Source organism: Typopeltis vanoorti, chromosome 14 (genome assembly GCF_054136105.1).
Source record: "Typopeltis vanoorti isolate ZY-2024b chromosome 14, IOZ_Tvanoo_1.0, whole genome shotgun sequence".
NCBI classification, from domain to species: Eukaryota; Metazoa; Arthropoda; class Arachnida; order Uropygi; family Thelyphonidae; genus Typopeltis; species Typopeltis vanoorti.
Window position 1 is genome coordinate 31,511,565 of NC_143562.1, and position 27,898 is coordinate 31,539,462.

The 27,898-nt window shown below is 35.7% G+C and overlaps 1 protein-coding gene across 2 annotated transcripts in view; it reads left to right on the forward strand.

Moving 5' to 3' along the window:
* The window catches only part of LOC150099340 (serine/threonine-protein phosphatase 2B catalytic subunit 2-like), a 273,967-nt gene that overhangs the window by 141,503 nt on the left and 104,566 nt on the right, over positions 1–27,898 (forward strand). For both annotated transcript variants that reach the window (XM_090404069.1, XM_090404070.1), the window contains exon 6: positions 18,086–18,225. In XM_090404069.1, coding sequence (XP_090260195.1) covers positions 18,086–18,225 — 140 coding nt within the window. The remainder of the gene's footprint in view (positions 1–18,085; positions 18,226–27,898) is intronic.

The following is a 27,898-nucleotide window of genomic DNA, read 5'->3' on the forward strand; positions in this document are numbered from 1 at the left end:
GATGATATGAACTTGCAAAATTGTCATTCAGTAGCTCAACAATTTCATCAACATCTGTTACTTTATAATATTATTTTGCCTTCCTTACCATGCTGGTCACCTCTGTTGCTTGTTCCTTGTATTGTTCATGAATTAACTGGTCACCTTTCTCCTTATACACCCTCAACAACTTTTTTTTTTTTTTTTTTTTTTTTTTTTGCAGCTTTTGCTTAATGATATTAGTTATCCATCTAACTCCTAGCTGATTTATCCTCCTGACTTTGGGAATACAGCAGATATTGCTTCTATCAGCTACCCCCTTCACTATTCCCCATTACCTGTGAGCATTCTTGTCTAATTGGGAATAGTGATCATGTGGTTTTAACTGAGGAGGTAGCAAAACGTGGAAATTCTGGTTAAGAAGGGATAGAACTACAAGAACTACGTAGAACTACAAGGCAGGTGATCAAAATACACTTAGAATGCAGTTCTACCCCTTCTTAACCAGAATTTCTACATGTTTTGCTACCTCCTCAGTTAAAACCACATGATCACTTTTCCCAATTGGAGGCAAAATTATGGACTTCTGACCCTGTAGCATGATCCAATACTTTCATACTTTGAGTCCCTTCTGTCACATTCTGCTTCATGTAATTATCTCTCACTAAGTGTATAAATTCCATTTCCTTCCTACCATGGGATCTTTCCTCCTTCCAATCTGTCTCTGAGGTTGAAGTCCCCCGTAATAGTTACACAGTTGCACTAATCTGCTGACATATATCTTCCACATGACTGCTGTCACACTCTGGCCTATAGCAGCAGTAAGTTTTATATTTTGTCCTTTTGACCCCAGTCTCACATTAGAATGACTTAAAAGAACTGCCATCTGCTCGACTGACTCTACTCCAACAGTGAGTTAGACATATTCACGATATGCACCCTAAACAGATGTTTGAGATGCTGTGATCATACTACATGAAAAGTTTACATTATTACTAACTTCCTCTTGATAATTTTTCTTCAAATTGGTCTGTTAATTCAACCTTACAATCATTTACATACTGTATAAAAAAAACTGGCATTTTTTTCTCTCCAGTGTATCCTGTGGTAGGTATACAAAGCATGGTCAGCAAGTCCTGAATGGCTATGGTAGAGAGAGAGAGAGAGATGTAGTCCTTATGTTCAGCAATTCTGATTTTGGATATCTTGCCTGTTTGGTCATTATAGGATAGTTTACAATTGGAATGGACCTGGTAAACACTTCGCAGGTCTAAGGACAGTCGCTGGTCGTTGACAGAGTAGATAAGAAATGCCAGATTTTTATATTAACATGTATGTAAGGCTATTTACAAGAAACATCCTTACATATTTATATTTGCTCCACTGCAGCAAATACAAATATATAAGGCTATTTCTTGAATCTGTTAGCCTTAAGAAACTACCCAAATCTCAATGAATTTCATTGCTGAAACTGTCTCAAATTTCGGAAGCACTCATCCTCTGTACTTTAGCTTGACAGCCAAGAATGCTCATTTTATACAACAGCCTTTCATGTGGTATTCTATTAAATGCCTTAGTAAAGTCCAAAAATATCATAATACATATATTTCCGTTATCCAACTCAGCCATAACATTAGTTATGTAGTATGAGCAAATTGTTAAAACATGATCTCTCTTTAGTAAACCCATGTTCCTTAGCTTCTCTATCACCTCTTTCTGTATGCAAGTTCTTACCAACTTCTCTAAAAATCTTCACCACCACTCCAGAGATACTGATAGGTCAGTAGTTAGATTGGTTTTTGCACCACCCTTGTACAACAGAACTATCATGCATTCTTTGCACTGCAGTGGCTAGGAAGGTGATGAGTATGGTAAGGAAAGGTACAGTATGAGAGAAAAATTGGCTGGTTAGGCCAAGGTTAATTCAGTGGAATTCATCTGCTATATTATTATTATTATAATGGCCTCCTCGATGATCCCTGACCCCAAGGAGGGAACATCGAGGGAAGCCACATACTGCACGTACCAACTATCGTACTTATTCTTGAATTCATTCACACTGCTTACACTCACAACATGCAATGGTAATCCATTCCAGTCATACACCACCCTATGTGAGAAAAAACTAGCCCTCATCTCCTTCTTAGTGCCATTCATTCTCAGCTTCTAAGGATGCTCTCTTGTTCTCTCCTCACCCTCCATAAATTAAAAAATTCCATCAACTGAAATCCTTTATGATCCTTTCAGAAGTGTGTAAGTCTGAATCATATCACACCTCTTTCTCCTGTTTGCTGGTATCTACAGTCTACAAATTCTCAATCTGTCTTCATAATCAGTATTCCACAATCCTGATATCATTTTTAACACTCCCCTTTGCACTCTCTCCACTATATCAGAATCACAATGGAAACAGTGGACCAGACCTGCACACAATAGACCAAATGAGGTCTTATCAAGGCCTTGTAAAGAGGCAAAATGACATCCTTATCTTTACATGTGAATGTTCGTTTCAGCATTGCAATTATCTTTTGAGTTGTATTTGCAATCTTTGCTACATGCCTCTGAACTTCAACTTTCTATCTACTAACACTCCAAGATCCCTATTCTTGTCAGTTTCTTCTAGCATAATGCCACCGATATAATACAACATTGGATATCTAATCATGCCAAAGTGAATGACTACATTTACTGACATTGAACTGACATCCATTTTCCCATGTCCACAATTCTAGCCTATTCAAATCATTCTGCAAGTACTGCGTATCTGCAGAATTCCTGATTACCCTACCTATCTTTGCAACATACAGCTATCAGCAAATAGCTGTATGTTGCTTGTCAAATCCTTCCCAATATCATTAATGTACAGATTGAATAACAGTGGACCAAGCACTGATCCTTTTAGTACACCACTGGTTACCTTAAATCTTGCATACTCACATCCCCAATATACCACTTTTGGCATCTTTCAGTCAGCCATCTTCTTATCCATGCTAATATTCTATAACCTAAATCCATATTCTCCAATTTATGCAACAGTCTGCCATGCTGTATTCTGTCAAAAGCCTTATCAAAATCCAAAAGTACCATGGTGTATCCATTCTCCTTGTCTAGTTCAATGGTAACATTGTTATAAAATGTTGGCAAGTTGCTAAAACATGACCTTCCCTTAGTAAACTCATTGCAAAGTACAGATTCACTGTCCACCCATTTCTGAATGCGAGTCCTAACCAATTTTTCCAAAATCTTCACCACCACTCCTGAGATATACTAATTGGTTGATAGTTGGATACATTGGTCTTTGCACCACCCTTGTTCATTGGAATTACTATACATTCTTTCCATTCCTGTGGAATCTTCCCTGTTCTGAGACTCATATTAAAATGCCTGGTCAAAGGAATAGCCAGTTTAGCTGAACATTCTTTTAGCACACCTCCTGATATTCCATCAGTCCCTATTGCTGAATTCTTATTCTGTTTGTGCAATAGCATACCTTGTCCTCATACACCTGAGTTTCTTAATCCAGTGAAGAGGTAGCAGTGCGCTCAATGTTGTGTACACCAGGTTGATAGCTTTTAACAAAATGGGCACTCATTAGTGGAACAAGCTCTTCTGCCTCTGTAACCCTCATGCCATCTGCATTTAGAGAGTTATTCTTTCATATTCATTCTTTCTTTTACTTGCAGCATATCAATAGAATTCTTGTAGGTTGTCTTTAGCATGCAGAGTCAGTTTCTTTTCATACTCAGACTTTGCTTTCCATACAACAATTGTGACTATTCTAGCCTGCTGCTTATAATTTTCATAACAGACATCATCCTTATGCACACTGTATTCCTTCCACATCATCCTTTTCTTATGAATCTCTTGCTTAATAAAATTACGCATCCATTTGACTCCTACCCTGTTTATTCAAACTCTCAGGGCACATTCTGATATTACATCATTTAAGTATTGTTTAAATACTTCCCATACACTTTCGATATTCTTCCCATCCAGCAACCGATCCCATTCCACTGAACTCAGTATGCTCCTCAGTTGGTTATAATTTCCTACTTTGTAGTTCAATATGTTACCCTTTTCTGAATGGAACGTTCCTAAACTTAGTCACTACCGCATGATCACTGTCACCAACCGGAGGCAGAATAGTTATGTCTTTAATTGAAATGCCATCTGACACGATAATCAAATCTAACACAATTTGACCTTGAGTTCCTTCTGTTACAAGCTGCTTGAGGAAGTTGTCCAGCATCAGCTCAATAAATTCATTTTCATTCCTCTCATGAGAATCTACTGCTACCCAATCAATATTTGGATAATTAAAGTCTCCCATCATGATTATTCTTTTAATGCTCATCTTTTCTATTTGGTAATGCATTTCTTCATCACTAGTAACTGATCCACCAGGTCTATAACAACACCCGACTATGTAATTGATCTTGTTAGATTCCACTTCACACCAGATGGCTTTAAGCTCACCGCCACATGAAATTAGCAGCAGTACTATAATCATAGGTCTCAACTCTAACTGGATCAAGTCATCCGATATCATTAACAGCATGCCCCTTCTCTCCTGTCCTCTCTATCCTTCCAAAAAATACTGTATCCTTTACACTCAATACCAATTACTATGTCTAACTCTGATAGCCACTCACTAATGCCTACAATCTGAGGTCCCAACATATTGGCCAAGGCAACAAACTCTACCCCCTTTGTTTCTGATACTTCTAACATTCGTGTATAGACATAATAATCTACCTGTGTTCTTTTTTTTACTCTTGTCTGCAGCCTGCATGACACAGTTGGACAACTTGCAGATCTCTGTTCTTCTTTAGTGCCTTGTACATGAGACATCTGAACTGGACGAAGACAGAGTCGAAATCGTTCTTTCCTCATCAACATTTCCATGATAAAGTCCATTCCCATCATTAACACAGTTATATAACATTGTCTTTTACACTCACATTCTCATCATTCCTCCCTTTATAATTTAGTTTCCCTGACTCTGTGTTATGTCTCATACCAGTTATTAGTTTTTCTAGACTTTTGATACCAAACACATTCAGGTGTAGGCTGTCCTTCTTATACACATCCAATCTTCCCTCAAACTCACTCCACACATCCAAAAACGTGCATCCATTCCTTCTACACAGCCTATGCATCAAATCGTTTGCCATCATAGCCCTTCCTAATTCATTTTTATCATATAGAGGTGAAATACTGATAATTTTCTTTCACTATCTCAGTCTTCAGTCTCGCCTCTTCCAATAGCCCTTTCATGTCCTCTCTTATACTGAATTTATTGCTAGTTAAGTTGTTAGTACCTACTACAATTACAATCTCGTTTACTTTTCTATTTTTGAATTGCTTTGAATATGTCAAGCAAGAAGAAGAATTATTGCATGATAAGACTAGTGGATAGTCATGGCAGCAGAGTGACCATTGCAAAAGTTAGAATTATTAAATGAGTGCTTTATCAGTGTATATTAAACTCGTGTAAATGATGCTGTGCAATATGTAGAAGGAGGCAAGTATTAGTAAAAGTGAAAGAATCGGAGGTGTATCTTGTGTTGATTGGATTAAATGTTAATGAGGCTGTGGAAATGGTTGACATATCCCCACCTATCTTTAAGGAATGTGCACAGCAGTTAGCAATGTCCTTGACCTAGTTATTTAATGAATGTTCTGCCATAAATAAAGTTCCTAAGGGGGGGAGGCAAAATAGTAGCGCTCCATGAGCATGGTTCTAGAACAGAAGGTTCCAATTATAGATCAGTCTGTATAACTTCAGTTGCAGTCAAGGTGTTGGAGGATAGGTTAGGTGTAGAATACAAGGATGGATATAGTATTATTTATGATGGTCAGCACAGATTTGTAAAGATGATATTCTTGGACTTGCAAAACACCCTTGTAAAACACAAGGGTGCTTTGCAAGTCCAAATGTTCTCCTATACCCTTGTTAATCACAAGGACTAGATTTTTAGCTGGGGGGGGGGGTAGTGTTGTGTGGAATGCTTTGCCAGAAGTGGTCGGAGTGCTTCATGTTAAGTTTAAGTTAAGGAGAAGTATGATATTATGTGAATAATGGTTAGTGTATCAATGTAGGGTCTCCTGCAATGAGTCTTCTGACTCCATGGAGACACCTGTTATTATAGTAATAAGTTGATGTACAAGCTGCAGTGGATAAGAATGGGTGGTATATTGGTTACATGGATTGTGATTGGTTCTCTGAATGATACCACCAATTGTGTATGATGCAGCAGTATCTCAGAAAGGGAGGATAAACAGTGGTTTAACCCAGGGTTCTGTTCTTGGGCCTCTGCTGTATGACAGGTTTGTAAATGATATACGATGTATACTGACTGGGATCTTCAGTTGTTTGCTGATGATGCAAAGTTGGGAATTATTGTAAGTAGCACTGCTGATGTTAATTCTCTTCTTAAAGATTCGAATAGACTTTTGATTTGGACATAGGAGTAGGGTTGTAGTTTTAATATCAATAAGTACAGAAATATAAGCTGTGTACTATATTGATGCTGCTGTACTACAGAAAGTGGATGAGATTTGAGATCTAGGAATGATAGTTGATGGTAGACTAAGTTTAGTCTACCATCAACTAAGTGTTGCAAGGACTGAACATCATAGTGCTCCCATGATAAGAAATACACTAATGTAGGGAGTAAGGAAGTGGTTGTGCCACTATATAAAACAAAGTACTGGTCACACCAGTTTTTACTAAGATTTGGTAACTTGGTTTTCATTCTGATGTGAAACATTAGAGAGGATCCAGAGACAAGTGACACAATATCAGGACTCTGGAATGGCTGTGGAGAGAGATTGAAGGAATGTGGATTGCATAGTTTGGTGGAAAGGAGGGAAAAAGGTGATGTGATAGAGATGTTTAAGTTAGTGAGAGAATTTTATTGAATTAATCCAGAGAGGATTGTAAAAAGAGTAGAAAGCAACAGAGGAGGAACTAGAGGCTATGTATTTTACACAGAAAATTGTAGGCGAATGGAACACATTACTGTGAATGTGGGCTGCAGACATTGACCAATGTCTGCAGCCCACATGCTGTCAATTGATCTGTATAATCTACATTCCATAATCCCAATATCATCTTCGTAGCTTTTCTTTGCACTCTCTCCACAATTTATTCATCCTCTTGGAACTCATAAGTGGTCTCTTGGATTAGCAGGATTAATAATAAGCATTGATAATGATTATTATGATGCATAAACAACAACAACTATTGCTTATGCATCAGTTTATGCTGAATAAAAATTCAATGACTGGGATTGTTGAAATATCAGCCGAATTGAATGTGCCTTTGACTGGGCTGTATAGTTTAGGTCTCAGTACAGTGAAGATTCTACAGGAGTGGTGCAATAAAATGAAAATGACTAATGAAACTGAAACTATCGACCGAGTGTCCCATTTACCCCCTCTGCATGCGCCCATGCTTGCATTGATACCTCTAGGTAAATTAAATGATGAAAAATGTAATTTTGTAGTGTTAATCTTCACAACTGAAGATACTGCTGCTTTCTTTCTTGTGCTCTATTTAAACCATAGGCATGATCTCACTATATAAATTATAAAAGTGCATTGCTCATAAGGCTTCACAATTCTTTGGGATTTTCCAAAGAATTGGAAAATCTGCTGGCTTTTACATTAGAACATTGATATCGTTTAATTATAATGGGATTTTAGTTTCTTTATCTAATTACTTGATGATTCTGATGTCTGTGGACAAATAGTCAGACTTTAAATATTTTATCAGGAATGGTTGCAAAAAGAACTTCAGGTCTCTTTATAAAATGTTAACATTATGTCATAAATTAACTCTTCTCCTCTCTCTCCCTCCAGCCTGTTTATGAATTTTCTTTATCTTATTGATACCTTTCAATTACCAGGGTCTCTGTTTGTTTGTGTGTTTGTTGTTCTTTATGTTAATGACACACCCATCCACACACACACACACACACACACATGAGGTTGCAAAACCTATATCTTATCAGTGATATGTATAAACCAGTGGTTAAGAATTAAAAAAATAGCTTTTGATATTTATTTTGAATAGCTGGAGTTGTAGTTCTTTGGGAAGCACAGCATATGGTAGACTGTTTCAGAGAACAGGGCAGATGAAAGAGAAGATTGAAGTGTTTATTCAGAAGTTTTGAAGCTCGACTGCCACTGGATGTCACCCAGCACCTTCTCATGTTTTTACAGGCTTAGAATGTAATCCATAACCAATTAGAAAAAAGTGGAGGAATGATAGAAGTCAGTTTAGTAGTATCTATGAAAAATACCTACATGTTGAAAGTTTTTTCACTTGGTTATACTATAAATGAAAGATGCCAAAAAATTATATTCTTGGTTTCATCCTATATCCAAGTTTAAGCAAACAAAGTTTGTGCGTGAAGTAACTTCACGACTAGGCTACTTGTATATAGAGGCTGATGACTTCACATCACCTTTCTTAGTATCCCATAATGCAAAGCATACCCTTACAGACAAGTATAATGTTATGCACTATGGGAAGGGCCACTACCCATGGAGATTCAATGACAAGAGGTATACTTAATGAGAAAATGATGAAGTATGTTTTTTAGGTGAGACTGTTAAGGAAGCTGTTAGTTTGCAGAAGGGAGAAGCCTAAGAGTTGATCATTTTGGGAGGAATAGATGATTTGAAAGAGGAGAAATATGCAATGAGAGAGGATATGAAGTGTTGTTGGAAGAAGCAAAAATTTAGAGTAAGAAAGTAAAGATTGCAGGTCTGCTGCTTTAGTAATGATGGACAGTCGAGAAGAGCCATGATTGTTAATGAGAAGATTGTGCAGGAGGAATGGTGTGCAGTCTATGGATGTATGGAATGAATTAGATGGACAAAAGGACTTATACATGCCTGATGGATTGTATTTAAATGGTTTTGGAATTAATGTTCGGAGAAAGTGTTGTTTAGTGAGAGTTTGGAAGTGCAAAACCAGGGAAACTAGAGATAGTAGGGGAGATGCAATCAAGCATGCGTCTGGCCATCCCTGGAATAAATGAGTTTGAGTACAGAAATGATTATGCAGTGCTGATTGCAATTTCACAGGTTTTTGGATTCGAATACATTCGTAATGCCATTACACAAGTAATTATGTCCAGGAGATGTTGAAATGCATGTACATGAATGCCAGAAGTATCAGAAATAAGAGAGAAGTGTTTTAGGCATCGGTCAGCATGACTTGGCCAAAAATTATAGGCATCAGTGAGACCTGGTTGACAGAAAATGATATAGTTACAGGAATAGAATGTAAAGGGTATTATATTTTTAGGGAGGATAGAGGGAATAGAACAGGAGGTGGTGTATTGCTTATGACAGCTGAAGAACTACAATCAACAAAATTAGAAATTAAAAAGGATTTTAGGTCTAGGGGAGATGACTTATTTGAGGCTATCTGGTGCTGTGCTATATATTGTTGGTTGCTGCTATAGACCAGGAGGTTCACATGAAGATATAGATGCTACTGCATCGGCAGATTAGCACAAGTACAGGCCAAACAATTATTATGGAAGATTTCAACAGGGTTGTAAATTGAAGGGAGGAAAGAGAGTATGGCAAGATGGAGGAGGAATTTATATAGTTGCTAAGGGATAATTAACTGAAACATGTTATAGAGGGGGGGGGACCAAGGGTTTGAGAGTGCTAGATCTGATAATAGCATCAGAAGATATATCCATAACCATGGTAGACATTCTGCCTCCAGTTGGAGAGAGAGAGAGAGAGAGAGAGTGACCATGCAGCCCTTGTACTGGGAAGTTGCTAATCATGTCAAACTTCTCTGTCAGGAGAGGGTTTATATTGAATTATAAAGCTGGTAATTGTGACAGACTTAGGAGGCATCTTGGAACAGTTCCATGGCTTGAGAAGCTACAAGGAAAGTCAGTAGTGCATGGGAAGTGGTTAGAGATTGTTTGAGAGAAGCAGTATCAGACTGCATACCAGAAGTCAGAATAATAAACCAAGTGGGGATTAATTGTCTCTGATGAAGTTCAATCTGTCTTAGCTCTAGAAGGTTCCAAGGAAGTGGAAAGAGGATAAGATATTCCTTTACATAAAGTGGTTCTAAAACAGAAATAACAAACTACAGATCAGTTATGTCAGGAGTAGTTGTTAAAGTATTGAAAAAGTTGGTTAACGGTAAAATCGAACAGTGGGTGCATAGGGATATGATACTCTATGGTTAGCAGCATGGCCTTATGAAGGTTAAGTCCTAGCAATTTATTCACATGTTATAATAAAATGACAGTGGAATTGGATAACGGAAATGGCTAAACCATGATACTGTTGGCCCTTGCAAAAGTCCTTTGACAGAATACCACTTGGAAAACTATTACAGAAATTGGAGCAAATAAGAATTTATATAAAGCTAGTGGCATAGATAGAGGGGATGGCTGACAAACATCAGGCAGTATATTCCACTCCAGTATACTATATGGCGGAGTGGAATCTAGAAGAATGAGGGTAATGAGTGGAATACCTCATGGTTCACTACCAGTGCCACTGCTCTTTAATTTATATATCAGTGATATAGGGAAAGATTTAAAGGGGGGGGGTATTCCATTGTTTGCTGATGATGCAAAACTGGAGAGAGCAGTAGTTGACAAAGGCGATATAAATATCCTTCAGGATGATTTAAATAAATTGGCATTGTGGGCAAAATATAATGATTGTCAATTTAATGTTGCAGAATGTAAGGTTATGAACTTCAGGTTGAAAATGTTGCATACTGTGTGTCACGTTTGGTACTGGATTGCAGGAAATTGACAGGGCTAGGGACTTGGGATAATGGTGATAGAGTTGAAGTTCAGAGGGCACATTGCAAAAGTTAGTAAAATAGCTCAATAGTTATTTTACTAACTTTTGCAATGTGCATAAATAGTTAGTAAAATAGTAAAATAGCTAACATGTAAAGATAATCCCACTTTATAAGGCTATGATTTGGCCACATCTCGACTGCTGTACACAGATTTGGTCAACTGGGTTTCTTGGGGAACCAGGAGATGATAGAGAAGATGCTGGCAACAGGTCTGTGGAATGCTCCCTATGAGGATAAGTTGAGGGTGTGTGGGTTGCAAAGTTGAGTTGATAGAGAAAAGAGGGACATGATAGAAACTTATAAGATTTTATAAAATTGAAGCAAAGGAAATCTTTCAATATATAACAGCTAGTCAGAGAACTAGGGGTCATCTGTGGAAGTTGTGTAAGAGTGTGGTTAGTAAAGGTCTGCAGCTAGATTTTTTGATGGAGAGTGGTGAATGAGTGGAATGGATTGCCAGAATTAGTTGTGAGTGTTTTGAAAGTAAACAAGTTTAAGTAGAGGTATGATAGGTTAGTGTAGATCTCCAATAATAAGTCTCCAGAGTCCATGGAGATACCATATAGTAATAATAATAATAAACAGTGCAAAAATCCTTTAAAAAATTACCAGTAAGTTGATGGTTTCTATGGTAAATCAGAAACATTTTAAATGCATGGTGTAATAATTTTATTGTGATTAATTTTGTAAAATATAGTTCCTTGTTTGAATAAACCACTCAGGCTATAAGAAGTTTTTTTGGCTATGTAGCCTCATTTTGTTAGCAGTCAGCTGCTTGCATTATTACCTCAAATATTTTGTGATTAATTTAACTTTGTACTACTATTAACTTGTAAAGTTAACATAAGTTCTGCATCTGGAAGGCACATTTTTACAAATTGCCAAATACATATGTAGCATGCCATATTCAATTTGGTAGACTTTTATTTCAAAAAAAAAAAAAAAAGTCTACCAAATTGAATATGGCATGTTGGTGAACCATCTTAATGGTATAGAAAATCCCAAATGTAATGTTATTTTCCTTATTTCAAGTCACAAAAAACAAGAAAAAAAAACAGTATTTGCATTACATAGATCCTTTTGTTTCTGCATTTAGTGAAGTATGTATGAATGAATAAATTTCCCTTATCAATTACTCTGTAATAACTTGTTAGGATATTTGGTTTTTATGGAAGCACTTGTCCCTGCCCATCATTAGTAAAATAGCAAAAAGGGTTACTTGGCCTGCCCATCTGAAACATGTTAAAATCCAAGTATTTTGACACACTATATATTTTGTGTTCTGATTTATCATTGAGAGAGCAGTGAGTTACTATTACTACTATTACTATTAATACGGGCAACTCCAGGGAGTCATTAGACTCATCGAGGGAGGCCCCAAATCATATTCATCACAACTATTTGACATTCATACAGTATCTATCATACCTCGCCTTAAACTCATTCACTGTCACAGTATCCACCACAGACTCAGGGAGTGCATTCCACTCATTCACTACTTTAAAAGTAAAGAACCCAGCTCTAACACCTTTACTAACCACACTTTTGCCCAGTTTCCATGGATGTCCCCTAGTCCTCCCACAACCAGCCCTGTTCTCAAAGATATCTTCTGAATTAATTTTATAGAAACCCTTCAGTAATTTGAATGTCTCAATCATATCTCCCCTCCTCTGCCTATCAACCAATTTTTGCAACCCACAAATCCTCAACCTGTTCTCATACGGTTCATTCCACAGACCTGCTATCATCTTGGTCACTCGCCTCTGGATCCTCTCCACCTCCTCCCCATCAAGAAGAAACCTAGGTGACCAAATCTGAGCACAGTAGTCTAGATGGGGTCTTATCAAGGCTCGATACAGAGGAACAATAACCTGCTTGTCTCTGCTTGTCAACGTATTCTGCAACCAAGTGATTTGATGAGCTGTTTTGGTCACTTTTGCAATGTGTCCCCTAAATTTCAATTCCTTATCTACCAACACTCCTAAATCTCGTGCCTCATCAATTTCCTGGAGCAGGGTTCCACCAATGCAGTAAACTGCCGCCAATCTTTTCACCCCAAAATGCATGACCTTACATTTTGCCACATTAAACTGACATCCATTCTCCTTAGCTTTTGCCACGGTATGACAGTGAAATGTTTAAAAGGAGGGCTATAATTGCAAATGACTTTATGCGTGGGTTATGTATGACGAATGGTGTGGAATTTGTGGATGTGTGGAGTGAGTTTGATGGGCGAAAGGATCTATATAAGATGGATGGCTTGCATTTGAATGGTTACGGTGTAAGAAGACTTGAGAAAGTGTTGCTGAATGTAGTGGATGTGCAAATTCAGGGAAACTAGATTTGTTAGGGGGGGGGGGGGGAGTAGAGATACAGTCCTTATGGAGGCAGTTGAATGTAAGAATGAATATAATATGCCAGAGCAAATAAGGACAACAAATCTGAGTTATATAAGTAGTTTACATATTGTGTCAAATAGTGAAAAGTCAAAGGTAGGAATTAGAATTTTCATGTGATTTGATAAAGGGGATATTGAAAAGGAATTTTTTTCCCTTTCTCTGTAGCCATGGATAAAAATGCACTGCAGTATTATTTTAAACTTACTGCAGTAGGACATGCAGGTGTCTGTAAATGCCATTAAAAAAAAAAAAAAAAAAAAAATCATAGTTGGTGGAAGTACTAGGGACTTACATAACCATCTTCAAAAACAGCACAAAATTAACTTTTAAAAAGAGGGAAATTAAAAATAGCACCTTCAACTGAAATCAACTATATTAAGACATTTGGATTTGTGATAAAAAAATTAAACCATATTTTAGCAAAACAATTCATAACTTTTTCTGCTGTAGTAGCATGCATGATGGCACCAGATAAGGTTCTCCTTTAGTAAATTTTGTATATCTGAAGATCTGCAAAAGTTGTTAATTGTGAAGGGATATAAAGATATTGCTAAATCTTCATGCATGATGAGAAAGATTATCATGGAACATGCAGAAAAAATTAGCAAACAAGTAAGATATCACAATGTACTCTGGTGAAACATTTACTTATTTAACAATTGATGAGTGGACATCTGTTGAGAATCACAGTATGTACACATTGTCTGTGTAGTTAATATTAAATTTTGGTTTATGTTATGTTCATGGTTCTGTGCTTGCTGGTAGATATTTAACCCTTCTTAAAAATAAAAAATTTCATATTTCCATTAGAGATATTGTATCTATTACAACTGAGGAGCTTGCGTCAGTAATGAAGAAATCATTTAGCACCAATCTATCCACACTATCATACCTCTCCATTAACATACAGAACGCTCACAACTGACTCTGACAACCCATTCCACTCATTCACAACTCTCCAAGCAAAAAATCTAGTCCTCACACCTCTACTAACCATACCTTTATTCAACTACCAGGGATGATCCCCCTTGTTCTGGTCCCTCTAGCCAAGTGCTGAAACATTTCGCCTGCATCTATCCTATAAAGTCCTTTAAGCCAGGAGTTCTCAAACTTTTTAAATTTTGTACCACATAAATAAGAATCAAAAAATATATGTACCACCATAAAAGCATTTCCCAATTAAAAATCAATACATCCCAAATGGAGTGTTTATAATCAAAGAATAAAACATTTTAAATTTATATTATTTATTTATATTCGTAAATGAAACTTTTACATTATAATGAAATATAGTAAATGGTGGGTAATAATATATGAGCAAATATTAAGGAGATTTATTATTGGGGAGGATTAATGCGATGGATGAGCCTGTTTCATTGTAACCAATTTCGATATGTCGGGCTTTATCTTCATTAATTTCAAACGTAAGTCAGGTTCAAGTTGCAACAGTGTCCTATATTTTTTAATTAATAGCATGGCTGAAAACCCAGTTTCGCAAAGATATGATGTGTTGAAAGGCATTAAAAATTTTATCGCTTTGTCGGAAATATACTTATATTCATCTCTTCTTTTTAACCAAAAATTGCATAAGTTATCTTTTTTGAACTCATTCATGAGATTTCTGTCACATGAAATATCTATGAGTTGATCTCTTTCTTGAATTGAAAAATTATCTAGCACAGTATCCGAAAAAGAAAACGGATCTCTTATCCAACTTTCATTTTCTAAATTTTCAGGAAAGTAGGAATGAAAATTATTAACAAGTCCTATGCAGTGTTTTTCTATATCTTCAATTAGTTGTTCATTCAGTGACAGATAATTTTCCTGGAGATATAATGTTGGTAATGTAGCAATTTTCTTCCTTTTCACGTCCTTAATTATGTATTCTAGTTTTTTCACAGCTGCATTTATTTTGTCATGTACAGTAAAGACAGTTATATTGGAACCTTGTAAACTAGAATTTAGTTCGTTCAGTTTTTCCAAAAATATTGGCCAAATATGCTAAACGTGATAGCCAGAGTTCATCAGTAAAACAATGGTGGAGTTCAAATTTGAATTCTGACAGGAATATTTCGACCTCTGAACGTAATTTGAAGAGTCTAGTTAAAACTTTTCCCCCTGACAACCACCGCACTTCTGTGTGTAAAAGGAGCTTATTGTGGTTACTGCCCATTTCATTGCACAAAATTGTAAACAGTCGTGAATTTAGGGCCCGACATTTAATAAAATTCACTACCTTCACAGATTGATCTAAAACAGTCTTTAGTTCTGTGGGCATTGCTTTGGTAGCTAGTGCTTCACGATGTATGCTGCAATGTGTAAACTTGGCATCTGGTGCAACTTCTTTAATTTTGGTGAAAACACCACCATGACAACCTGTTATTGAACGTGCACTATCAGCACACGCTCCTGCACATTTTTTCCAATTTATTTCATGGCCAGTGATAAACTCATTAATTTTCTTAAAAATCTCATCCGCTGTGGTATGATTTGGAAGAGGCTCGCGAAATAAGAATTCTTCATCTATGAATGGTTCTCTTTCATATCGAATATAAGCCATCAACTGTGCAAAGTTGTTTATGTCTGTACTTTCATTGAACTGAATTGCAAAATATTTGCTTTGCTTTATATTTTCGATTAGTGTTTGTTTTACTTGAGCTGCCATTTTGTTAATTCGTCACGAAACAGTGTCATCTGACAAAGAAACAACATTCAACTTGGCTGCTGCTGTAGGGCCAAGAATAGACATCACAATGTCTTTGGCTGCAGGTAATATTAAGGTTTCTCCAATAGTATGTGGTTTTGCAGTTTGAGCAATTCTCAAACTAACCAGATATGATGCTTCCTCTGCTCCGTTCGTTAATTGTAGTAAAAGAATGAAGTGAACGTTTGTTAGTTTTCTTTTAAAAAAGTCAAGAGGGTTACCTTTTAAACAGGCATGTTTGTTTTGAAAATGCTGTAGTAGAAGTGATGGTTTCAACGAGTGATTCGAAAATTGTTCGTAACAAATAATGCACTGGGGCCTGGGGTCGATTTCATCCTCATTCCAAAAAAATTCATATTCCAAATATGATTTTTTTGGAATGAGGATGAAATTGTACCACCAAAAATAATGTAATGTACCATTAGTGGTACATGTACCACAGTTTGAGAAACGATGCTTTAAGCTACTTAAATGTCAACCAACTTCTGCAATCCACACACCTTTAATCTATCCTCATAGGGAACATTTCACAGGCCACTCACCATCTTGGTCACTCGCCTCTGAATCCTCTCCACCACTTCCTCATCCCCAATAAACCCAGGGAACCAGACTTGAGCACAATAATCCAGATGTGAGTGTATCAAGGCCTAATAAAGAGGAATAACAACTTTATCTCTACTTGTTAATGTGTTTTTCAATAGCCAAGTAATCTTATGAGCTACCTTAAACAGCTACCTTAACAATATGTCCTCTAAACTTTAACTCTCTATCTACCACCACCCCCTAACTTCTAGCTTCATCTATTTCCTGGAGTGCAGTGCCAACAATGTGATACACGACTTGTAATCTGTTTATCCCAAAATGCATTACTTTACTTTTCTCCACATTAAACTGAAACCCATTATCTTTTGCCCATACTGACAGCCTATTTAAATCATCCTGCAAACTCTGCACAATGCCTTGATTAACTATTACTCTAATTTCGCACCATTAGCAAACATCTGAATATTTCCTTTCAGGTTATTTTCTATATCATTTATGTAAAAATTAAACAGCAATGAACCTTGCGGCACACCATTAATCACCTCTTTTTGCCTCGATTCTACTGCTCCATATCCCACTTTTTGATATCTGTCCAGCAGCCACCCTCTTATCTTTGATCAGTGTCATATCCATCCCTATTTGTTCTAATTTGCATAACATAGTTCCATATGGGTATATCAAGGCCTAATAAAGAGGAATAACAACTTCTTTATCTGTACTTGTTAATGTGTTCTTCAATAGCCAAATAATCTTATGGGCTACTTAGCAATATGTCCTCTAAACTTTAACTCTGTTAAATTTCCTGGACTACAGTGCCATCAATGTAATACATGGCTTGTAATCTATTTATCCCAAAATGCACTATTTTACCTTTCTCCACATTAACTGTCAAATGCCGTTGCAAAATCCAGCAAAATCATCGTATAGTCATTTCCTTTATCTAGCTCAGCTGTTACTCTATTATAAAAAAGTTAGTAAATTACTAAGGCATGACCTAAGGCAACAAAGCTGTTGACCCTCATACAGTATTATATTTTTATCTAACCATTCTTGAATTCCCTTTTTTACCAATTTTTCTAGTACTTTTACCGTTACGCCTAAGATACTGATTGGTCTATTATTTGCTACTGCAGTCTTAGAACCTCTCTTATGCAAGGGAATTATTTTGCCCTCTTTCCACTTCCTTGGAACTCATCCAGAGCTGAAACTTTAATTAAGGAGCCTAGTCAAAGGCATTGCCAGTTCCCTTGCACATTCTTGCAAAACCCTAGCTGATATCCCATCTAATCCCACAGCTGTATTTACATTGAGATTCTGCAATATCCTAAGAGCCTCCAATTTATTCACCCCTGTTCCCACATTAGTGTCTGTCACATAAGTTAAACCAGTAACCTCACTAGGATGATATACCCTTGCAAAGTGGTCACTCAGTAACTCAACTATTTTTTCAGCTTCTGTCTCCTCGTGACCATCATCATCACTCATTAAGGTTAATAAAAAGTAATTTGTGTTCTTCGGAAATGTATGTCAAGTTGTACTGTATTCTAGTCTGCTGTTTTTTTCTAATGGTACTTTTGCTTTTTTGTTACCTAGTTGGATAGATTTAAAGAACCTCCAGCATTTGGTCCTATGTGTGATTTGTTGTGGTCAGATCCTCTGGAAGATTTTGGAACAGAAAAAAATGCTGAGCATTTTAGTCATAATAGTGTTAGAGGTTGCTCATATTTTTACAGGTGAGTTCATTTTTTATTAGATATTTCAGAAAGATAGTTGTACAAGTTTATGTATTTGAAATTTTTAATGAACTTAAATTTTAGTTTCATAAAATACTGTTAAACAATGATCTCATTTAGTGTGATTCAATTTTGACATGATGCATTATATGTTTTTATATGTTTTACATCATGTGTGATGCTTTCTAGTCCGCGCGGTTAGCCTAGTGGCTTTGCGCTTCGCAACCATATGCTTGGGGAAGGAGTGTCCTAGGTTCGATTCCTGTCCACGACGTGAGGAGCTTATGGATCTTCCTCAGCCATAGCCAAGTTAGCCGGTCTTGGGCGTGGGCAGCAGGGTTTTTTCCGCCAGTTTATCTGGGGTTTTTCATCCTGCAAGCAGGCAAACTGGCCCCGTGAACACACAGGTTACAGTCATAAATACTTACGGCAAGGAAGGCAACGGGAAACCACCTTGCTCATAATCATCTCTCCCTAGAATGGTAGCATATAGCTACCTTCCCCCGGCCGTATGGCAGATGGGAACCAGAAGTGATGCTTTCTGTGATAACTTTAGTTGCTGTTAAGTGACCTTTGAATGAACATTTTATTATATTGTTTGAATTCTTTATAACTCATCTGTGTAATATGAAGGCAGATGACTTCATGCTGATAGTATCCAATAGGGGGAAGGGACTTTCTATAAGTAAGCTGATTTGTTATAACAGCATTTGCTATAGTGAACATCAACTGTACAATTGGTTACTCTGTGGTAATAAATTTTACTTTTTTTAATTACAAGATGCATTCACATAGTTATTTTGAATATTTCAAGAAGATATATTATTATTAATATTATTATTACTTGACACCTCCAGGGAGTCTAAAGACTCATCGAGGAAGGGCACCTGCTCTACAACTCTGTCTCCACCAAGCAATCCTCCAACTACAACTAACAGCAGCTATACCAATGCCATCCACTGCCCACCAACACCACTAGTATTTTCATAGACAATCACAAACATTCATGCCCATGGCGGGATTTGAACCTTTAGCCTTTTGACTGGAGAGGGGATATGCTAACCACTCGGCCAACCCAGCTGCATTTTGCAGTATATGTCATTTTTATAGCTGTTCATTTGTGAATTATCTTAAAAGTTTCAAGGTCTGTAATCCAGTCAAGAAGTGACAAGTTATCATATGAAGGATGATTTCCACATTAAAAATTATTGTTCTTTCCATTAAGTTATTTTTTTTTCGAAATTAATGACAAGATTCAGTTTTGCATTGTAAAAGATTAGTGTCTACAGAGAATGTTTGTGTATTCTATTTCTCATTAAGCAGTCTTCCATCAAAAGGGAAATCCTTCTCTTCTTCTATATTTTCTTCTGATTTTCTTCTAGTCTTGATTCCAGGTATATAAATACAAAAAATCCTAGTATATACCAAAATAGAATAAATCCTTCTTTATTGGCATTCAGTTTCACGCACAGAACAAAATGAAGAACATTCTGCTTTCCCTAAACTTAGGACATCCCTTAGAAAGAAAATATATTATTTATTTATTTTATTATTATTTGTTTTGAAAAATAACTAACTTATTTTGTATTATGTTTTGATTTTTATCGTTAATCTGTTTCTAATAGAGGTTTTCTAAACTAAGTTTTTTTTTTTACCTGTGAAATAGCAAAATTTCATTATAAAGGTTGTTTAAATTGTAAGACCATTAGAGAAATGATTTATGTATTTTTAATTTGCATATATAGTTTCAATGAATATGAATTTTACAAAAATAAATCTGTATTTTTGTAATATTGCAATTCATCTTTCTCCTTTTAGAAAGATGAGAGAGAGTAAATTAAGTTGCTGGCCTTGGTTGGTCATATGCCTACTCTCCTGCCTATGGACTCATGTAATTGTTGTTACAAGAATGAATTTTATCACCTAGTGTAAGACCACTGCCCCACTTAGTGGAGGCCTGAAGTGGCTTTATAAAGTTCTATGTTTGGTTTCTAGAGCAAGGTGCCTGAATTATGTAAATAAAAATCTTAAAGAAGTAATATATATACTAATATATATATATATATATATATATATATATATTAGGATAACCAAGTAATTTTATAAGCTTGGTTATTTTTACTCCTAATCCCAAGTATGCAAACAATTAAGTTTGCGCCTGAAAGAAAGTTCAAGTCAAAAGATGGTACAACACCAGGGCAACTCATTGTAAAGGTGGGTAAAGCTCTGATCACTATTCTTAGTATTTTCTCATAATGTAAAGCACATCTCACTAAAAGATGTATAATGTAATACATTATGGGTGGGATGTGCTTTACATTATGAGAAAATACTAAGAATAGTGATCAGAGCTTTACCCACCTTTACAATGAGTTGCCCTGGTGTTGTACCATCTTTTGACTTGAACTTTGTTTCAGGCACAAACTTAATTGTTTGCATACTTGGGATTAGGAGTAAAAATAACCAAGCTTATAAAATTACTTGGTTATCCTAATATACAATATCCCCAAGTTAAAAAGTTTATTACATATATATGTGTATATATATATATATATATATATATATATATACACATTAAAAAAAAAAAAACTTTAAGCTAACTAAGTTACATCTGCATTGAAATTGTGGGAATTTTTATTTATTTCAAGAAAAGGAATATAGAGTTTGTATAATAGCTAAGTTGAACTGTGGGTCATATCTATTTCAGTTAAACTGTGTGCACACATCATGATCACTTCTGCTATATTACAAGGCCTTTTGCCTAAAAGATTATTATCAAATTCTCATAATACATCTTCAGTGGGGGTTGTGCAGGATACGATGATAGTACTACATGATTAAGTTTACATTATTATTAACTAATATTGAAAATTTTTGTCCCAATTAGTCTCTCCTTCGTCAACATTCCAGTATTGTCAGGTCTTTTATTTCTGCCCTCTAAGCCACCTCTGACTGCATCGAACCACCTAGATCTTGATTTCCCTCTGGATCTTTTACTTACCTTCTTAATATCAAAGACCTGTGTTGCTAACCTTCCTATCTCAGTTTAAGCAATTATACTACCTGAGTTTTCACACATTCTTCAATGCTAACAGTGTGAAGTTCCTCCTTAACATTTTCATTTTTGATAGTTCTGCCATGAATGCCATCTGTTTACTATCCTAATTTTTCTCAGAACTTTCATATCTGTGGTTCCTCAGAAATCTCATAATCTCTTTAATAAACTGTTTTGCTTTTAACCTAGTTCTCAGCTCCATAAGTTAAAATTGATTTGAATGCTGTCTTGGATATAGCTAGTTTCGTATTTTGACTAATTTCTCTTTTGGCATGTATAAATTTATTCAGCTAGCTTCCTATTATTCTAGTTTTGCTTATTCTATTATCTATTTCCATATTCAAATTACTATCTTCACTGAAAATTGTGCCTAAATAGCCAAATATTTTATTCTGTAGATTCTCCATTTGGAATGAGGGTGATGTTTTCTGTATTCCTAACTTTTCATTGCTTTTGTCTTTCTATTGTTGATTTTCATGCAAAGTTTGTCACAGCAGTTATTCATTCTTAAAGATTTTCCATGATGGCTACTATCATACCTCTACTCCATCCAAATTTGACCTTCAGACCAAACAATAATAATAATAATAATAAATAATCAACTAACGCCTTTTATTACCTTATAGGAAGTAGGCGAGGCCATTATAGATTTGGAGACTGAGTGGGTAGTTCAATCTCCACTGGTAGCCAATCAGAGATAACTGGCCCAATGCTATCACTATTTAAGTGACACATAGCGAAGAAATGGCTAACAAGTGCTGCCATCTCATGGTACCTAACAATATTTTTAATGTCTGAAAATAGTGTGGGTTCTATGGTCAATTTTTTTGAGTTTCTGGTAGAAAAAACCTGCTTGCCCATGCCAGAGATTGACTAACTTCGGAACTGGTCGAAAAAAGGCTTAGAAAAAGTTCCTCTAGTCGGCAACTGGAATTAAACTTGTAACACTCTTTCAGGTGGTATAGTACTGAGGAGTGCAGCCACTGTTAAAACTTTTATTATACTTCCATATTTGAGCATATCTGGTTGACTCTAGCTGCCTTTTGAACATTTCAGATTTCTGATGGCTTTTTTCTAACTTAAGTATTGATTTGTACTCCTGATTGCATTCCTCTTGAATATTTTGTTTTGCTGTTCTGCATTGCATGTTTGATTTAATAATCTTTCATAGTAATTACTCTAGTCATCCCAAATATCTGTTTTCAGTTTTTATGTAACCTTTATTATCTCTTTCTTCCATTTCTAAACTTTTTCAATAGCCTCCATGACATTTTGTCACCTTCATGATATATGTCTTCTGTATTCTTACTGAAGTCTTCTCATGACTTTTGTTTAGATACTGTTGGCTGGAGATATATCCAGAGCTAATAGCCGACCATTGTGAACGTGGATTAGGTGTTGCTGTAGACTGACATGATTCACTAAATTCAGCTCCTTGTATTCCACAATGTGATTGCCAGAACATCTGTTTCATCAGCATTTACAACTTTTGATTTCTAGACACTGTCATGCAGTTTTTTCCTCTTGGTTATCCTTAGGAAGATGTCTTCCATCCCTGTCCCATTTGAATCCAGCTCATTAGGATAATTTTTGAATTTAAAGTAAATTAGCTGATCTTATATGGAGGCTACTAAGCATTTTCTCTTGTGAAAATGCCTTCTCCCCAGCTTTTTCTGCATAACAGGAAAAGCTGAAGAACACATGCAGTTGTCAGACTTGTACGTGTCCCATGGCCTTTGTGTAATCCTGAAAATAGCAAACACTTCTCTCTGTTTCAAGGACATTGTGACATTTATACTTTGGTTGGAAGGACATCAGTTCAGATCCCTTAATGATGATGCAAGGACTCTTAAAGAGCTCATGATTTCACAACCCTCTCCCCAAAAAATTGTTTCTTTTTTTCTCTCTCTCTCTCTCTCTCTCAGAATATGCAAACCAGTCAAAGAACATATGTAATCTACAGACAGAGCAGTAGCTGAGATAGGAGTTGAATTGTGACCATGTGTGGTTCCCAAATCAATGATAGGACTATCCCTAATCTTCCCTAGGAACATGAAAATAGCAACAATCCATTATATACAGTAATGCATATAGTACATTTATTGTATTTGTTACATAGCTAGAAGGATACACATCACCTTGAGATGAATGCCTGAATCATGTCATGGGTGTAAGTAACTTTTTCCTAGACATTTTTTGTCTGAAATGAATTTGCTGGTCCCCCCCCCCCCCAAAAAAAAAAAGGCAGCAGAGTCATTGTTTCTTGCTTCAGACAAATCAGCTTAAGAAGAAACACACACACACACACTTGACAGATGTCTCCTGGTCTCTGTTTTTTTTTTTTTTTTTTTTTAATGAAATAAATCAACCACAACTGTAACAGATCTTATTTCACTTTATATGAATTTTAAATTCTTTTTTTTAATTTTTTAGAATATTTCATTAAGTTATGACACATCTTGATTTTTTGGAGTATAATAAACAGTAGTTTGAATTTGTGATGATTTCCTTTAATTGATGCCAAGTAAAGTTTCATATTTTATTAATCTTAACATATTCGTTCTTCAAAACTTTTGTATTTACATAATCTTGTGCTTTCAGATTATGTACAAAAATAATTTTTAACAAACAATCCTTAGCCCATTCATGATACTATTATAGGTTATATATAATTGTTTTATAAGTTTATAACCTTTCATGGGTGAAAGTCATATAAAAAAAGCAAAGTACTCCATAAATGGAATATTTTTTTTTTATTACTTGAAATTTCACAGTAGGTTTCTTTGCAATATTACATAGAAATCTAATCTACACAGCATTTATGTAATCTTTGAATAGAATATCATGTTTTTGGAAATTCTTTAAGTTTTCACTCTTGCAATATTGATATAACAAATTCCAGAGCATGCGCTGTATGTAATAAAATTAGATGAAGATGTATCAGTAGTAACTAATTATATTCTTTAGTGTTAATCTTGGGAGCCTGTGTAGCTCAGTGGATGTGGCGTTTGCCAACCACGGCGCTTGGCTGCACGAAGGAAGACTTGGTTTCGAGTCTAGTCGGCGACTAGAGGAAATTTTTCTAAGCCTTTTTTCGACCGGTTCCCGAGTTAGTCGATCTCTGGCACGGGCAAGCAGGTTTTTCCTCCCGGAAACTCAGGTTTTTCGTCCTGTAAACTCAAGAAAATCGACCGTAGAACCCACATTATTTCAGACATTAAATATATTGTGTTAGGGTTAGGGACCACGAGATGGCGGCACATTTGAGCCGTCTCTCTTCACTGCGTACCGCTTAATTAGTGATAGCCTTGGGCCATCTATCTCTGATTGGTACCAGTGGAGATTGAACTGCCCACTCAGTCTCCAAAAGTTAGATAGGGCTAAATGGCCTCGCCTACTCCCCGTATATGGGAATAAAAAGGCATTAGCTGATTTTTTTTTTTTTTTTTTTTTTTAAAGTGTTAATCTCCTGTTAGTCAAGAGGTGTGCATGTTTTGCCTACAGAAACAATTAAAATATGACTGACAGTAGATAATTGCTTTTTTGCATGAAACTTAAAATTTGTCAGGTCATTTTCATGTAGTTTTGTTCCATATTAGTAAAATTTTACAGTAAGATTTTAACTGGTAGTTAGAGCCTCCATAGGTCAGTTGATAATGATGATGGCCTTTTGGTAGAATCTCATATAGGAGGACACAGAATCTTTTTAAGGACTTTTCAACTGTAGGTAAGGTCATCATCATTATCATCATCACGAACCATGGGCTCACTGCCCGTTGATGTCTGATGCCTGTTTCACTATCTTCTTCCACCTTTCTTTGTCTAGTGCACAGTGTCGCAGTTTTTGTACACTCATTCCACACCAGTCTTTTATATCGTCTATCCATTCTCTGTATGGTCTACCTCTTCTGTTTAAACCATCCAAAATACCAAACATAAATGTCTTTATCTTCTGGTCCTCACTCATTCTACAGATGTGTCCAAATAATTGCAGCTTCTGTTTTATAATCTTCTACATTAGATTCTGTTTTGGTTGTATCTTCTGATGGAGCTCTTCATTGGTGATTTTCTGTACCCATCCTATTCTTAGAATCTTCCTGTAACAAGTTCTTTCAAATGCCAAAATTCTTTTTCTTGATTCCTTATTTATTACCCACGTTTCAGATTCATACAGTACATCACTGAAGATGCATGTTTCCAGTACTCTTAGTTTTGTTTGCAGACTGATCATTTTACTTTTCCAGATGTTATCCATGGCCTTCAGATTTGTTCTTCCCTTTGCAATCCTGATCTTTATTTCTTTTTTACAGTACAAGTCATATGTCAGTTTACTTTCCAAATATGTGAACTGTTCTACATTTTCTATATCAGTTCCATCCACTTGTATCTTTTGTTTCATGTTCTTCTCACCAAATACCATTGTCTTTGTTTTTTCCAAGTTCATAACAAGTCCAAAAATCTCTTCCCTTCCTCATTTAACAGTTTCAGTGTTTTTTGTAGTTCTCTTTCATCTTTTTCAATAATAACAATGTCATCTGCAAATTTCGGATTGTTAATTCTCATTCTGTGTAAAGATATTCCTTTGGCGTCTTCCTTTAATTTGTCCATTGCTCTTTCTAAATGTGTGATGAAAATGCTTGGTGATATTGGGTTTCCCTGTCTAGTACCTCTGCTTGTTTTAAACCATTTCCCCAAATCATCACCTATTCTAACTGCTGCAACTGCATTCTGGTAAACATATTTTAATATAGCTATTAGTTTTTTATCAATTCCATAGGATTCCAGAACTGCTAATGTCACTTTCTGGTCAATACTGTCAAATGCTCTCTGAAAATCAACAAAGCAAGTATATATGTGTTTGTTTTTTCTCCTAGCTTTCTCTGCTATTAACCTCATTGTCAAAATCTGTTGAATTGTAGTTCTATCCTTCCTAAATCCTGCTTCCTCGTCTGCAAGGTATGCTTCCAATTGTGTTCTCAATCTTTCTATCAATATGATCATCATCACTTCGCCAATGTGACTTATCAAGGCAATTGTTCTATAATTTTTATATTCTAGCTTATTTCCTTTCTTGTATAATGTTACTAATATTGATTTCACCCACTCCTCTGGCATTCTCTTTTCTTTCTATACCATATTACATAGTTGGTGCATTTCTGTAACCATACTTTCACCACCATATTTAATCATTTCTCCAGTAATGTTATCGTTACCAGGACTCTTGTTGTGTTTTAGCCGTCCTATTGCTTTTTCTACTTCTCCTCTTAAAATGTCCATATCATGCTCATTACCTGGTGGTGATATCTGCTTCAATTCTTCAGTCAGTTTCCCAACGCTATCTGAATCTAGTTTTTCTTCATATAACTCACTACAGTATCTTGCCCACCGCTGTACAATTTTTTCTTTATTCATCAATACTTTGCCTTTTTCATCTTTAATTGTGGTCTGTTTTGGTTACCACTTTCTATTAATGGTTCTGATCATTTTGTATACCTCCCTTGTTTTATGCTCTCCATAGTACTGTTCTATATTGTTGTATTGGATTTCTAACCATTTCATCTTATCCATTCTGACTGCTTTTTTTTTCACCTCATTACACTTTCTTCTATATTGCTCTTCTATTTGTTCTGATGAATCCCTTCTTATCTTTAACATTCTTTTCTCCTGTACTAACTTCAGTGTTTCTTGTATAATCCATTTCTTCTTGATCTTCTCTTCTTCTGGTACTGTTTCTTCAGTGGTACCAGAGGTGAGGTAGCCGGTCTTATATGAAGATAGCATCCCCCCAAAAGAATAAACACAATAGACAAAAATGCATTTGCAAGGTATAGTTGAATGACTGGAAGGTACATTGGTGTAGCAGAGTGGCTACATGAGATAGATTAGTGTAGTATGATGAGTCCTGAGATTCTTTATAGGTACTGTATTATAATAATAGTTTCACACTGTTGGAATGGAACATAGGGCAATTTAATATTAGGATCTCTATTAAATATTCATTTCAGGTGGACGACCATTTGTAGTGACAATATTAGTGTAAACAAATTATTAGTCAAACAGAATGAGTTATTATAATAAGTGAAAAAGAAAAGTGGGAGAGTGAAGATTGCAAATCTCTTTATTGCATTATGACTTTTGACAGCCTAATTGGATTTTTGCATCTTGATAGAAATCTGTCATGAGCAACATGATAATGTTCATGAAAATGATTGAAATATTGATAGTTGATAATCTCTATAATTTCAAACTTTATCATCATCATCTTCCTATCTTGTGTTAGGCCTCAGGGCCTGTTACAGTCTCATTCCATCTTTTATATTGTATTAATATAAAACTAACCGATCTGTGATGAAAATTACAAACTTCAATAGAGCTTTAAATATTATAAATCAAGTTTTTAAACCTTCAAAGGTACAAAAACATACTCGGATTAGAGCTTATAAAACATTAGAAAGACCAGTGCTGACTTATGGAAGTGAGGCACGGATGATCAAAAAAGAAAATGAGAGAAGAATAATCAGCAGAAATGAAATTTATGAGGAGAACCACAGGATACACCTTGTTAGATCAGAAAAGAAATAAAGAAATCATGGAAGAAATCATTTCAAACTTATTATA